The sequence below is a fragment of the Acromyrmex echinatior genome, chromosome 1 (assembly GCF_024713525.1).
Source record: "Acromyrmex echinatior isolate Ae372 chromosome 1, ASM2471352v2, whole genome shotgun sequence".
NCBI lineage: Eukaryota > Metazoa > Arthropoda > Insecta > Hymenoptera > Formicidae > Acromyrmex > Acromyrmex echinatior.
The window spans coordinates 9,607,370-9,623,872 of NC_141852.1; the positions used below are offsets into that span (position 1 = coordinate 9,607,370).

The 16,503-nt window shown below is 33.9% G+C and overlaps 1 protein-coding gene across 5 annotated transcripts in view; it reads right to left on the minus strand.

The window, feature by feature from the left end:
* Positions 1-16,503, minus strand: part of trol (terribly reduced optic lobes) — a 197,604-nt gene that overhangs the window by 89,512 nt on the left and 91,589 nt on the right. Inside the window, exon 2 of one of the 5 annotated variants that reach the window (XM_087409402.1) lies at positions 13,898-14,166. The exons of the other annotated variants lie outside the window; for them this stretch is intronic. Within the exon in view, the coding sequence (XP_087265528.1) occupies positions 13,898-14,006 (109 nt within the window). The 5' untranslated portion in view covers positions 14,007-14,166. The remainder of the gene's footprint in view (positions 1-13,897; positions 14,167-16,503) is intronic. 5 annotated transcript variants of the gene reach the window in all.

Below are 16,503 nucleotides of genomic sequence, written 5' to 3' on the forward strand. Positions count from 1 at the left end.
GTACCCGTGGTTTATTAATGAGAAACGATTGTCCTTTTAAATGCGACAAATCAATCGAATATTCATTACACATTTTCCAAGTGCGCAGATAAAACTGTATTACCGAATCAAGACTAAATGTGGAGGATTGTGGCAAGGATAAATTCATCAAGAGAAGAATTTCGGTTGATAGCTTCCACGTGCCGCGAAAGCCAAATGCAATTCTTATTCACGTGTACTTTGTTAAATCTATTTCCATCTCTCCTGACCGGAAACACGTATATAACACTCGCTATATCTCGCGCAAGAACGCGAGCAAATCGCTCAAGGCTTTTCAGTGAATCCTGCATGATAAAAGAGGAAGCTTGCACGCGTCAGCCGCAACGCTCTGCCAGTGGTTTTTAGTTCCACCGCACTAAAAGCACTTTTTACGTGTATTAATCCATAATAAAAGCTGTACTGTGCGCCACTTGGCACGTAAAGTTATAGACAATCAATTTGACATGGGCAAGATACGAGATGTATTATAAAAATTGAGATCAAAGTTATCGATGAGCGAAAAGAGAGAAAGAGAAAGAGTGAGAGAGAAAGAGAGATCGTCCGAATAACACTGAAATTTTCACAAATCCCGCGAATAATAAATGTATCGTAAAATGCTTTTCAGATCCAAAGGAATCAAAGGGATGTGAATAAATGAAGAGATCTCTTAATAATGCCCCGTGATTTCGAGTCTGGAGTCTCCCTGCGGTCCAGCCTGGAACTTGGCGAACGGAATGAAGAACGGGCTGAGCTGAAGGGGATGTACGACAACTCGATATGAACGGAGGGGAGGACGTTGGATAAAGATGTGTCGTCGATCACATCACGGGAGAAACATCTTAACCGTAACTTGGGCGCTCCGGTGTACGCACCTACGAGCAGTGTGCTATTCCAATATGCATTAGCGCGGCAGGCGCGCAACGTGAACGCCAAGGTGAACGTAGACGACGAATAATTTATTGTGCCCGTCATGGGCTCGCGATATCGGGCGTCCACTATTTACCGTCACGGTGCGTACGATGCATGTCGTCGTCGTCTCGCCTTTCGACACGATCGCACTTACGGACTTGTTATAATCCGGTCTTTTACAGCGTCGTATTGTCAAGCTTAAAAGTCGCTCGAAAGCGTTTGTCGCCTGTCTGTTGGAAAATCGTAACTGTGGTGCAGCGTGTACACTAATTAAAAATATAAAATGTTATCCCAAATTGAATTTCGGATTGATTATTGTTTAATCAAATCCACTAGCTACTTCTGTCGATATTATATTATTAATAATGAGAGCTTTGTAATATGTAAATGTGTCAACGTATATGAGTTATTTGAATGATATTATTATTATTATTTTATCCGTAGATTTATCATTTTATTAGATTCGTTCTTCTTTCTAGACTTCTGCAACTGTCAAGGCTTCTTTATAGACAAATTGCTTTATGTTTGGATAAATTACAAATGTGGTACAAATGTGAAATATCATTCAATAGCAACATAAATTATTTATAATATTGTTATTACATTTACACAAACATATCTTTATTTGATTTTATCAACAATAATACAATTATATTATATAATAATTATTTTATTAATTTGCCGCTAAAGTCATTTAAAGCAGTTCGTCAGGCGATTAAGAAGATAGAAATAATAAAATAATTATTAACATAATTTATTATACATTCAGTATCAATTGTGTACAAAACATAAGTAAATAAAAATGTACATATGTGTTATTACAAAATATTCATCGAATGTATTTGTCCTTCCTTCTTTAATTGGCATATTAACCCGAATTATGCAATCGTATGCCTCAACAAATCAGATGAAGAGATGCATCGATCTAAGCGAAGCGAGTGAAAGAAGTTTTGCGATGACGAGATTTTTCGCAGATCCATTCACTCAATGAGTACGGAGAAACGATTCGTTAAGTCGGCAGTCCCTCCCGCAAACGTTGTAACAATTTATATAAGATCCACTTGGACATCTGATTAAGTCTTATGACCCATAATCGATGACGTGATAATGAGAAGTAAAGAGGGCTTTTTTAATGCGTACACAGAACAAACGGTTTTGCTAAAGAATTTAAAAGTTTAGTTAGATACAGATCTGAAAATAATTTTGTTTGAACCATTAAAATAATGAAATAAGACGCTCAAACTCACTGCAATGTTAACTTGCAATGTAAACTTTTTGCAACATTGTCAACATTTAAGCGTAATTATATTCTACGTTATTATTTTGATAATTCAACACAATTATTTTTATCTGTGTATATTTAGTTAAATTTTTAGATAGTTTAAATTTTTAGACTTTATCAAAAGTATCCGTTCCTTCCGAAAGAGTTCAACTAAAAATAGTTTGACAAATTTTGACCGAGTTGAGCCACTTGAAGATTCGTCCCTAAAAAGTTATGAATCAGCGCGTGATGATGATGCATCGTGACGCTTCTGTACTCCTTTATTCTCCAGTATATTTTTATATTATGACGTATGCAATTATATATGTATGTATATGTTACGCGATAAAAGATTAGACTTAATTACATTTAATTGTCTTAGAAACATTTCTTGACAATCAACGTTATTTTTTATTCAACCTAAATGTGACAAAAATATGAAAACTCAAAAATTAAAAAATGCCTTCATCAAATCTTTAAGATAAAAAATAGAAAATTTTAATTTTTCTAATAAATTATTCACAATCAAGAAGCTACTTCGACAAAAATATATCTTTTATAAATCAGTTCTTCATCTTTTGTTTCTTAACAATTTATTACCTTTGTTATTTTTTCTCGCACATATGTTAATACATAAATTATAATAAAAAAGAGGACATTCTATTAATTATATATTGAGATAATTTTTCACAAATGTTAAAAATATCTTCCTTAAAGATTTTTGTTTTTTATTTCATCAAAGAGGACAGAAAGAGACGTTTTTCATTAAATAATAGAGAATGGATAACTGTGAATCTCTTTCTCGTCGAACAAAAAAATAATATCTTGATCGACATTTTTTCTGCTCATTACATTTTCTTGGGATCGTACCTTATCTCAACTTTCGAAGGAGAAAGAAGCCGAAGGAAAGGCAAAGAATGGGAAGGAGCGAAGAAAGAAGAACCAAAGAATTTGATAGACTGTAGGGGGGTTAGTGGAAAGCCGCGACGATGCGTGTGTGCCCCTAGTAAAGCATGTTTACTTCGAAGGACGCGAAAGGGATGGGAGAAGGAGGAGCCTCAAATCTAATAAGTCCCGAGAGCAAATATCTCCACGGAGGAAAACGTCGTTCCACCACATGGTGGATATATTTCCGACATTTTTTTTCCTAGATCGTGACGGCTCTTTGTACGCGATTTTCTACGACAGTCGCTGCTATCAACTGCGTTTATCGCGTAATTTTCACCCGGTGATAATCAACAATTATGATGATAATAACATCTCGGACAAAAGAGTTTAAAAGATGCTACAAAGACATTTAAATGTCTTTTAAATATCTTTAGATGACTTTTGGAATATTTATGCCTATATTTTCTATTTTATATTTTATTTACATCACTGCTGTCTGTCTGGACGTAAAACACAAAAAATATTTAACACCTTTAAATACCTTTTCAATATGGCTAGAGATCCCCAAGTAAGAATCTGGACACTCAGTCTAGATTTTTACTTGAGGACTTCTAGCCATCTTATTTTTATCACGAGAGTATAAGGTGGACCAAGTAAAGCTTATATACTCTACTACGGAAGTTTATATACTCTGCAATAAAAAGTTAAATATTTCTGCTATATTGGTCTCGAGTGTCTAGAATTTTACTTGAAGATCTTTAGATATATCCGTTTTTTCCCAAATGTGTTTCTCATTATTTATAATTTTTTGATTAATAAAAATACGTATATATTTGTTTGATATTTTTACGTTCCTTAATGTTTCTTTCGAGTAAATTTTTTTACAATATGTTCATTTTTATAAAAGTTATAAACAATTAATTTGGGTTGAATGTGCCTAGAGATCCTATAATAAGAGTTTGACCAAAATGAATCAGGTCTGATTAATTCTCCATTTATGATATACTTCGTACATTTACAAAATAACTTCGTATATTTTTAAAAACAAGAGAAGGAAGAAAAGGAAAAGACAAATAGTTATAATTAAACAAATTAATGATTATTTCAGTAATCTTGTCTTATTGTTTTCTCTGCATATGCATGTATCTGTTATCTCTTTCTATCTACCATTTTTATTTGCTTTGGCCAAATTCTTATTATTATTATAGGATCTCTATAATAAGCCCATATATACAATTATTATATCTAAGTCACAAGAAAAGAGTACATATGTGTAATTTTTAAAAAAAGATTATGGTCCGAAAGTGAAACGAAGTATAATTTTTTTGCGTTAAATATACACTACTGTTACAAAATTATTTACCCACTCTGTCTTTCTTAATTAAATATGGACGAATAAATTTTCATTTTTTTTCTTATTCTCCCAGATGTTGATTTAATAATAATGTTTAATAATTAAAAATTTGTAATTCTATATAGAGTAAAAGAATACAGTAAAATTATAATGAAATTCAGATGTATAAAAAAAATGCATACAAAAATTAGGATGGGTAAATACTTTTGATATTTACTAAAACAGTAATGTAAATATGTAATAAAATAAAATTTGCAGACCATAATTTTTATTCAAAATTGTTATTAATATAATTTTAAAAATACAATTTTAAATATACAATTTTAATTAATTAATGATTAAAAGTTTTATAATTTCAGAAAGAGTACATGCACTCTTAAAAGTATACAGTATATTATTTCCGTGGTATGGTGTTTAAGAAGAAATCAAAAGAGAAGTTTTACTAGTATTTATTTTTAACGATCGTATTTAACGATTATCTTACTATACTGACGTTCTAAAATTGTCGAATCACATTGGTTTTCTAAAAGCTAATCGTTCAACTTTTGCGACTACAATTTTTTCGTTCATAGTATAAAGAAGAAATTATCGTTGCATGAAGAGTACAAAGAGCGATCCTGAAAAAAGTGGACGCTACTTTGAAAATATCCAGGCTAACGTTGTCACTATCGGAGGAATTAATAGTTATGAACCGAACGCTGCCACGACAGGAAGTCATCGATACTAAAGCGAAAAAACACGCTTGGGTGAATAAGCATTGCGCAGCTGTCGAATCGTTCAAGCCGCTCGATATCGGACGATCTCGCGATCTCGAGTGTGTGCTTCGCTAAGTCTTTCGTGGGCCGGAAGTGCTACGTCATAGTCGACGGCCACTTCCGGTCCGACGATGCTGTGAGCCACGCTGCACCCTTGAGAAGAGGGTTCATTTGACGGCACCCCGCGCGAAATCGATGGATCGAAGATCCTCGCGCGAGGGCCATGGATTTATGGCATTAATTATCGACGCCTTCGCGTTTTTCCCGCATCGACTCTTTCACCAGCGTCGAGAGGCGAGGCTGAAATGACGTACATGTCGCTCGTAAATCGAGAAGTGTTTAGTCCTTTCGATCATAATGATCCGGATCGCTCTGAGAGCGATTAAGAGCAATTGAGGTATGTATGCCATTTGAAAAGTGTTTTGTAGCCTCTAGATGGATTTCGAATTGAAATTTAAAAGTTGAATGCAAGACAAATACTTCATTAATACGTCATGTATAAAAAATGCGTAGTATAAGTTCTATTTTAATTACACTAGAGAAAGACATAGGTGGTGGCTTCAATTATAAAAGTGATAACTGTACAAGCTTTATATGTAGAATTAATGTACCTAGAATATATAAATTATTTCATAGTTATTGCATTTTACACATCGCTGCCTTACTTCAAAGGTGACACAGTTACAAAAATATGAACAATTATAATTTGTAACACGACCGAAGAGAGAATAACTCTAATTTAGTATAAAGAATTTTAATTTTTAGTCAAAGCAAATCTTAAATGCTTTAATTATTTAGTGCGAATTTATATACATTTCAGATTCCACAAACCGCGCCGAATTGTTTTTCGGGACTTGAAACGGATTTGTGCACGGAACCAGAATAGTAATATCACATATTAAATTGTACAAACAATTTAATAATTTTGCTAATAAGCGTATAGTAAGAATATTCATTACTTTTATTATGATGTTAATAATGATATCTGCTAATAATTTTTTTAAAAATAATGATAATGATTTATCATCATGAATAAGTTAAGTAAACATTACTCTATCAATCATTAAAAGTGAATTAATTCAACTTCATAAAAAATCATTAAAATTCTTATAACTTAAAAAATGTAGTTTTTTAAGAATTGTAAGATAAAAAGGACAAAAATATAATATTTAATTATGTTAAGAATATATTCTTTTTGTCGATATTATCCGATTAGTTAATAATCTTCTCAAGTTAAAAAATAAGTTTTCTCTATTTCTGAAAAGCTGAATTTTTGTACTGCATCATTTTTTAAGCAAAAAAATAAAAATAAAACAGTTGTATACCTTTATAATTATCAATACTATGTTTACAAGTGTATGCAAGAATAAAAAAAGAGAGCAAATTAATTTTTCAATTTAATGAGAGCTATTCTTACTCAGTTTGCTTTATTATGAAAAGAGAATATCGTACTATACTGGTAACACAGAAATATAATGGAGTTAATAATGAATTAAACTTGCAAGTTGATTTGGCATATTTGGAACGTAGATTTCGATAATTGAAATAAATTTGATATCGCAAAAATAAATTGTTAATTCAATTATGATAGGTATCGAGATTTTATATACATTTATTATAATATGTAACAATGTTACAATGTTGTTGAAATATTCCAAAATGTTTCTTGCTTATTGGGATAACAGTCCATGTAGACAATCTTCAGATATAAAACGCGGTATTATATCATCGACCAATCATTACAAGAATTGAATCTGACACAAGTTACACAACAATAACGATACACGATGATAACATCTGCCAAAATATTTCTGTGAAGTTATCCGCTTATCAACCAAATCGCTTATTCCAATATTGTATATGCAGTTAATATTTTAATTTAATGATCGCATTAAAATCGTATCAATTTGTATTACTTCACATTTTCATCGTATTTAAAATTACAACTTGCATAATTTTTGAAATAAACTGCTCAGATATGTTGGCACTTTGACTTCAATTCCTTTGAATCAAAAGTGCGTACGAAACATGAGAATGGAATCACGAAAAATCTTTCTCGATGTTTCTTAGGAATAGTCTAACGAGTCTGAAAACCATTTAAGTTAGTCTCAACATGACTGATTAGCCATTCTGTGCTTCTCATTTCACTCACGTGTACATCCTCACGTTCACCCAAGTCGAAGGCTACAACAGCGACACACTGTATTTTCATTCAGATAAGGACAAAATTGTTTTGGATATTTGTCGCGAAACTGTCGAAGGTCGTTCGAGTGAATCGACTCGAGAGAAGGCAGACAGCAGTGACTGTTCGCTCAGACATACTCGGTAACCGATATTTCCGACGCTTCCTAATTCATTTTTAAAAGATAGTTTTGCAAGATAAATTTTGATAAATAAGTTAGCAGAACATTTATTTGCAAGAAAGTTTACTTTAACATTTTTTATTTATTTAAGAAGTTGAAAGTCCCTTTCTTACTAGCTGCTTTCTTCTGTTACCAACGACTAAGTCATTCTTGCTCAAATTATGTACAATATACAATATTATAAGAAAGCCCAAAGTTTCCCTACCCTCGAAAATTTTTACACGCAAACTGCTTAGGTTCATAGTTTTATGAAATTAAGCGACAGCGAAATAAGTGCGAAACATTTCGCGGGATGAGGGATGAAAGGGATGAATCTCGCAACAAGAGATATAAAGATTTTTAATTGCACGATCGGAAGAAAATTGAATCCCACGACGACGTCGTGGTTCGATTTTGCTTATGCATGCGTTTGATTTCTTTTGCAAACCCGAGGCTTCTTTTTTTCCTTCAAAATGTCTTCTGTTTGAATTTCATTGAATTTAAATACATTCCTCGACATAACCAGATGGCCACGGAATAAATGTGAATTTTTTCGCCTCTTTTCCCTCTTTCCTACAATCTTCTCTTCTTTCCACTTTTTGCGTCCGCATTCGCTCGTCGTTAGTAATATTCAATCACTGAATTAATTAAACGATGTTAATCGCTATTCTCTAATTGTACTTATCAGAATATTTTCATTTTTCACTTCCTAGAGCCATTTACGATCGTAAAACTGATCACAAATTCCTGTTACTTATTTTTATTATCGAAACTTGTTAAAGAAGCTCTTTTTAACTTATTACTTTTTACTTTTCAATATTTCCATCAAATTTCCAAAGAAAAAAATCTATCATAAAAGTTCGATGAGAAACAAAATTTGAAATCTTCTTTATTATAATTTCTAACGAAAGAGATAAAAAAGCAAATAATTATAAAAATATTTTAATATATAACTCAATCCTAAATTATTTCAATTCGTCATTACGCAATTGATTTAAGATCGTCATCAAATTATTAAAAATATAACTTCGAGCGTGATAAAACGTAGCGAGTGAATGAAATATACTTCGAAAAAAGCAGTGTTACTTTGGTGTTGTAATGGAGCGAGTGGGTACAATTTTTGGAACCACCGCGAATGGTCGAATGTTAGCGCGATTCACCAATACGTTCCACGCATACCGAACGTGACGAACGAGAGACGTGTGTGCTGATAAAAAATGCAGCAGCGGCGTGGATTCGCAGTTTCGACCGCGCGCGCGTTTTGATTAAAAAAAAATGTGGTACCTAAAAGCCATGAGGATGGAGCGTTTCGATTAGGAAGCGCAAAAATGGTGCGTTTTTACGGTGCCTTACGTTTCGACTAAAGTATAAATTTGAAGAACGAGTTTTCGCCTATTGAAGAATTATCCTTCCGGGGAATGATAATATTCAACTTAAGGATAAACCTGCATAAATCTGCAAGAAACCGCGTCTCCACTCCTACTCTTCCGCCTTTTTACGATTCGCACTTTCGCTGTCGAAATCGACAATGGACCGTGGGTTTAATACGTCGTAAATCCCGACTGTACTGAAAATGAATCCCCGCTTTGATTTGCACGAGGAAAATCTATTAACACTGAAATTACAGCGTACTCTCGAGCGTGAATCACTTAATTCGCGCGGTGCTACCTTGTGTATTAGTATTCATTTTCGCCATTTGCGCGCGAATAAATCAACAAAGAATATTTTTTTTTTCTATACAGTGCATTCAGAAATCATTGTTGACGAAAATGTATAGTTATAGTTATTGTTCTTATGCAAACTAAAATGTGATGGCCGAAAGCGTTTTGCTTCACTTTTTAACAAGAGTTCAGGCAAAAGTGTAACAGTTCGAATTCAAATTAATCAATACACCATGCAGAGTTTTACAGCTATTTATTGTGGTATAATAATATAAATTATATGTGGATAACCAAAAATATAATAAAAACTCAACAATACATGAGGAATCAATCTCGACTTTTTTTTTAAAGACAAATAACGTAGTTCATATTAATTATTTATAAGTTGATATATAAATTTATATTATCTTAAAGAGAAAATTTTTTACATTTTAAAGTAGATAACTTTTATAAAATAAAATTTAGTTTAAAAATACAATTTATAAAATCAAACTTTAATAATGGCATCATATAAACGTTCAATGCGAAAGAGAAAAATTAAATATAAATCTATAATTGTATTCTGTTTTCATAATTATAATTTATTTTTAAATCATTTTTAACTTTTAATTAACTAAGTTTGTCACATTTTTTTGTGTTAATTTTTTTACAATATAACGTTTGCGTTACTTTCTAACATATTTACCTTGTGTTAAATTAATACAAAAATTTGAGTGGACTGTTTAGGACACATGAAATGTGTCAAATTTTTCAACTATATTAAAGGGTCAAAAATTGCTTTCTAAAAGCAGTAAAACGTACATACCATCATAATAAACGTCATCTGAAAGACTAACAGCAATAGTGATGAATTTAACGCGGCACTATTTCATAAAATGTTGTGTCTCGTGGAGAAATCAGGGCGAATGAGCGCGTTTTACGCGAACGCGTTTTTTTTTACCATCGCGACGGGGGTGGGATTAGATGTTACTAACGAGAACAACATCGGCCGGGATCGCCGACGCATAAACGCAACGTGTCGTTAACGCCGGTTATGGAACTTCTGAGTTTCTTGCCCATTAGCCTGGGCTTGTAGTAGACGGTCGTAGCCGCGTCACAAACTTCTGGTTGTTACTTTACCACACAATCGTAAATGTATTAATAAATAATAACGAACCAGCCCATACGCCACCCACCATCGCGTAATAGTAACCTGCCATCGTCCGATTCTGCAGAGATGACTACGAATCTCATGTTTTGTCTCCTTCGGCTAGATGTCGACCATCCTCTCGACCCATTTCCCTTCGCGATAATCGCGCTAGAGTTTGTGTTCATATTTGTACCACTTTATGCTCCAATTTGACATTGCTTGTACAATATAATAATAATCGTCGATTATTATTACAATGATCGAGGACGCAAATGGATAAAGAAATCGTGCTGCGTTTTTTTATCAATGTCCAATTGTTCTAAATTATTATTCCATGCTCTCTGTTGTTCATTTTGAAAGTACACAGACCGAACATCGCAACAGGCCACTTTAAATTTCAATCGAAATTAATCGCGAGCTATAGCGAATTTATTTTGATCAGCAGATTCTGTTCACGACACAATCATTGATACTAATGCACTAGAAATGGCCGTTATTTTATTTAATTGATAATTAATAGTAATTAATAGTAATTAAATTAATAAATTTATATTACTAATATTCAATTTTGTAAATTTTTCTCTATTCAATAAATTTTAATCTTCAGCACATACGATAGATCATTTGTGTCCTGCGCGTTTTCTTTTCTTTGAAATACTAGCAACATCTGGATAAATAATGGTTTCTATTTCTTTGCTTTCTTTTTAACACAACCCTACAAATGATTTCTAAAGATATCAGAGTATATGTAAGAATTATTTAAAAACTTTTATATATTTGTAAAAGTAATGAAAATAGTATAATAAAGAATTGCAAAATCATTGTATTAACTCTTTTTGTTTTACTGGAGTTTTTTTTTAACAAAGTAACTTATAGAATATCTGGCTTTCCAAAAGTTTTCGGAATCGTAAAATTTGATTCTGATTTCAGAATTCTAAAATTCAAATTTAAAATAATAATCTGATTATTATGAAATTCAGTTTTAGAAGATTCTTGATATTCTTGATAAATTTGAATGTAACTTAAAAATATCAAATTTCAGAATAGTAAATCCATGAAGGAAGATTTAGTGTCACAAGATTCATAATTAAAGTTCGTTTGGAAATCAGTATACTAAGTGTTTACGTGTTAAGCTTCAAATAAAGCGAAACTACACGTGATGTTTTTCGCAATTAAAAGCTGCCTAAAACCGAGTTTGAAGAGAAAAAAATAATCAAATTATTTTTTAAATTTTATTTTTTTTTTAAATTCTATCTCATATTGGATTCACTATGTTGAATTTTTTATTTTTCACCTCAGATTCGAATAAAGCATTATCAAATTACTACATAGTTCAAGTTTTATAAAAACAGGTGAGCGCTTTATAAAATAAAAGGGGGTGACTCCAAATGGGGTCGCCGGTTCACAAAGGGTTATAAGGGTTAATGTGACATTTACAAATTAACTTGTCTGTATAATGTAAATTTGATAAGATCTTTACAAAATGACGAGAAATCTTTTCTTGTGATACTTTTAACAGTTTCTTTTATATCTAATATCTTCATGTATCTAAACTAAATATTATATCTCAGGACATAAACTGCTACAATGTAATGCGGTGTAACTAGGAGCTTTCAGCGCAAGCAACACTGAGAGCGAGCAGGATGGAAAAATTGGAGGAAAAAAGAGCACATCGCCTGTGCGGTAGGGATAGCTGGGGGGCAGCTTTTATATTACGTGCGTTTTATAGTAGCCACACTAATACATACATGTATATGTATCTATGTGCGCGCGTGGCCGCGTTTATCGTCACTCGCTACATTGTTTAGAACACATAAATAGAATTTCCAGTTCCTTACCTTTAAATTATTTTTTTTTTTGTAGAGAAGCTATCTCATAAAATCCGAATACCATATAACGATTTTAATTTTTAAATTGACGCTTTAATTACAATTCCAAATAATAAATAAATTTACAGCTTACTCAAAGTATCAAATTAGCCAAATTTACGAACAATTATAGGTCTTTCGTCAGGAAAGTTGTACCGTTCTAAAAAGTATTTATAAATATCGTATTATCAAAATTATTATCAAAATTTACATATAACAAATATGTTTGTTTTTAAAAATACAAAACGTCCCACGTATTTTCATATCACATCTCACGTATTTTCATATCACATGTTTAGAACTTAATGCGGATAAAAAATAATAAAATAATGGCATAAAATGCAAGCACGCGAGGAAAAGAAGGTGTCAAGATTTATGTGAGTAAAGAGGCCGGGCGATTGTTTCATTTCAAGAACGATATTCGAGCGCCACTGTATTATCCGCTACGCGTAAAAGAGACTTCTTGCGTTATTTTCCTCTCTTTTTCGCTCCCTTAGATGTTACGTTATAATCCCGCATTTTCTAGCGCAAACGAAACATCGCGAGATTTATCCTGAAAATACATCGTGTGCCCAACATCATGCAATTAAACGCCAGCACTATAGCAAAAGAGAATAGTGGAGAACGAAGAAAGAAAGTGCGAGTCTACTGAAGTAGGATAGGGAGAGAAAAAAAGAGTAAGGGCGACACGCTGTAAAAGAAAATAGAAAGAAGGTGGAGAGAAACATTGAATTGCCGGAAAAATTGTGTAATCGCTTAAAACAATGCTATTCACTTGTCGTGAACTTGAGAAGTAATGGGTTCTTACTTGGCGCAGATCTGTGCGAGTAGAACGATTTCTTTGTATAGATAAAACTTTTAACGCGAATCATCTTTCTCCATTATAAGATATCGCTGATCAATCGTACCTTTTTGCAAAGATTTTTCATTCGTAGAAATTATTAGCTATTATTGCAGACAAGAAAAATTGCAAAATGAAATTTAAGGTGACCTAATATCCTTTGTGAGTTTTGACTGACTATTTTTTGAATAAGTATTTTTAACTGCCTTCATATACACACACACAAGATTTAAAAATCCTTTTTCACAATTAAAGTATAAATGGTAATGCAGTCCAAACCGGTCGACTTTGTGCTAAAAACAAAAAAAGTTGGAAAATTACAATTTTGTTATGAGCTTCTCTTAACAATATTTGCTTTACATACAAGTTTTATGCTTTATATGTATAAAACAATCTTGATCTTTGGACTAGGGATTATATGAATAAAAAATGTTGAGTTCTTAGAATTAGACTTAAATATTTAATATAAAAGATTAGTAAATTAAAAAATTTGTGGAATGTGTATGTGCGATATCGAGTAGTGCACACTGATGTGTAAATAAATCGTATATGCGTAAGTCCTACTAAATCGATAAAACAAACTTAGGATCCCTTAAGATATTAAAGTACAACCATTTTAATACCTAATAATAAATACTTAACGCATTAAGCTCGGCAATGGCAGCACATCATAGCGTCATAGCACGGAAACATTTACATTACATCAGCAATGAAACGGACCGTTGAAAGTAGTGGAGAAAAGTTTTAAACTCGTAATTTACACGAGTCGTAAAAAAATTTCTTTATTCCATGTGACGATACGATCACCACTATCGAGCTTAAAAGAGTTAGTTTAATGAACAGGTAGGATTCTGTAAGAGATCGTATTTACCTCGATTGCGTGATCGATGCGGAGGTCTGTGCCTCTGCGAGAGGTTCGATCGTGTTAGGGCCAGCAGGAGCAAAAGAATTGGCAGGAATCTCGTCGCCGGCAGTCCCATTTCACTTGTCGATCGTTTACGAGCGATTCATTTGCTGTATATACAAGATTTCGCGCGCACGCCGCCTCTCGTACAGAAACGAGACCTCGAGAGCTTTCAGCTATCTCAGAAGCGCGTCCCGGCCGCCACGAAGAAAAGCGAAAGTTGGTATACTCAGGAGCTAAATATGATTGCAAAAGTTAATTGACTTGTGCGTGCCGATCACGGCGGAAAGCACCTTCCCCGATCGTTTCCGCGGGGAACTTTACTTAAGTATACCGGCGATGGAAACCGAATATGGCAGGAAACGGCAGGAACCGCAAGTCTCGTCTCGTCTCGTCTCGTCTCGTCTGGCAGAATGTCGAGGCACGCGATGAAGATAGATCGTAGAAAGTTGAGAAAAGTTTTTTACGCCATGTCATGATTTTTCTGCGACGCGATTCTCTCTCTTTCTCTCTCGCTCGCTCTCTCTCTCTCTCTCTCTCTCTCTCTCTCTCTCTCTCTCTCTCTCTCTCTCTCTCTCTCTCTCTCTCTGTCTCTCCTTCTGTCTCTTTGCTCTGTGGAAGAGCCGTATTTTTTTTTTCCGAGATAACTTCCGATTCATTACTTGCGTTCATTCGGTTCAATTTATCATTAAAGAAAATTGCTGTACAACCGTGAATTTATCCTCCAAAATATAATCGATAATTTAGAGAAATTCCACATTGTCAATGGTCGTTAATCGTAACAAGGAAGGTACAAAGGAGACGTGAAGAAAAACAGCTTCTTTTTTGCGTTTGTACATTTTTTTTTGTCTTTTCCTCGATTTTTGTCACGTTTGAATCATAGGATCTGGTCTCGCTATTTATGCCATTTCTCACATGGATGTACTCCTTACTCGGTCTATCTCTTTTCCGTCCTTACGCGCTGCGACAATTCAGTATTTGTTCGCGCGGATTAAGCCGGATTGCGCGGTGCGGTTGCGATAAAAGCCGAGGAAATTGTGCGCCCCGGTAAACAGACAATGGCCGTATGCCACCACGACGCGCTCTGTTTTTCAATTATTTTTAATTATTTTCTGAATGACGGCCCGCCGCCGTCGAGTTTGATGCACGCCAGCCACGGTCTTCAATCTCGCTTCCCCGTTGCATTGTCGGCGCTGTCGCGGTTTCTCCATTGTGTCACCGGCTTTTCTTCTACTGTACTCCAATTTTCCAATATCGTTAACATTTATCGCGTTACATATTATTTAACCGACTTTGATAAATCCAATCGCAATTAACTACCACAATGGTGCATCGAGAGTGATAACATTTTCACGCTTCTCTTTTTCTCCGCGTACAAATTTTTATTATTAACCCTTCAGAGCTGACGTAAAATTTGTGACACGGTTATTAACACTAAGTCTATAGGACGGACTCTCTCTCATTTATGTTAATTAAAACACATTAATTAGTTTTAACCAAATTGACATAACTATGAAAAAAATAAATACTAAATATATTTTAATAAGAATAATTTTGCAAATGTAATATAAAAAATGTTTAATTTTTTGACATTTTTGACATAGAAATTTATAATTAAATGGGTTAAATAGACCATCAGCTCCGAGGGGTTAAAAATATACATATATGACAAATATAATTATTATCGCAGTTTCAAAAACGTTTAATTCTCGACTGTGAATATTTAATTTTTGTTTAACGTATCAGCAAAGAAAAACGTGTAACGCGTAATTTCAATGAGTTTATTACAAAGTAAAGGATGATATTTTTTTATACGTCAGTCTTTTTATCACTTGGATTATCCGATTTAAATTGTTCGTAAAAGTTGCCATTATCTTGATTATAATGCAAGAGAACCGGGTGACAGTGCTTTTCGCGATCGCGCTTTCGTATTAGCGGAAGGAATACCATGCGTAAAAGCACGTCGCGGAGATGCATGTTAGATTTTCGTTACGTGCCTCGGAAAGATTTACTCGGGGAAAAACTCATGTTCGCTTTTACTCGAGTCGCAAATAAGATTTTTTCGGACTCCGTGCCCTACATTTACTCCTCGCAATTTAATTTCGGATGTAAAGAAACCTCGATGGATTAGAAACTGGGTGACAACGTTCGTCGCAAACTCGTAACCCCGCACTTTACGACGCGCGTCAATCCCGGTCCGGATTTATTCGTCGAGATCGTAAAGGGAAATTATACAAGCGCTGTTAGAAATTACGTGAATTCTGTCACTGACGGTGAGAAACGAGTACATCTAACGCCGGCTTAACTTCACAAATCGCCCAGCCATACGGGTTACGTACATTATGCACGAGCCTCGGTCGTTCGGGAAGGTACTTTCCTGGGCTCTAGTGAAACACGCCTTGCACCTCGAGCAAAACAAGTTACGTCCACTTCAGAGAAACGTAACTGTGATCACGAAAAGTCGCGACGACTTTCGAGCGCGACGATCGAAATTTGCGGGGGTCGAAACAGCCGCACCAACAAATCGATCGTGGTCAAAGGTGACATTATTAGACGGCACGACTTCTCCTCCG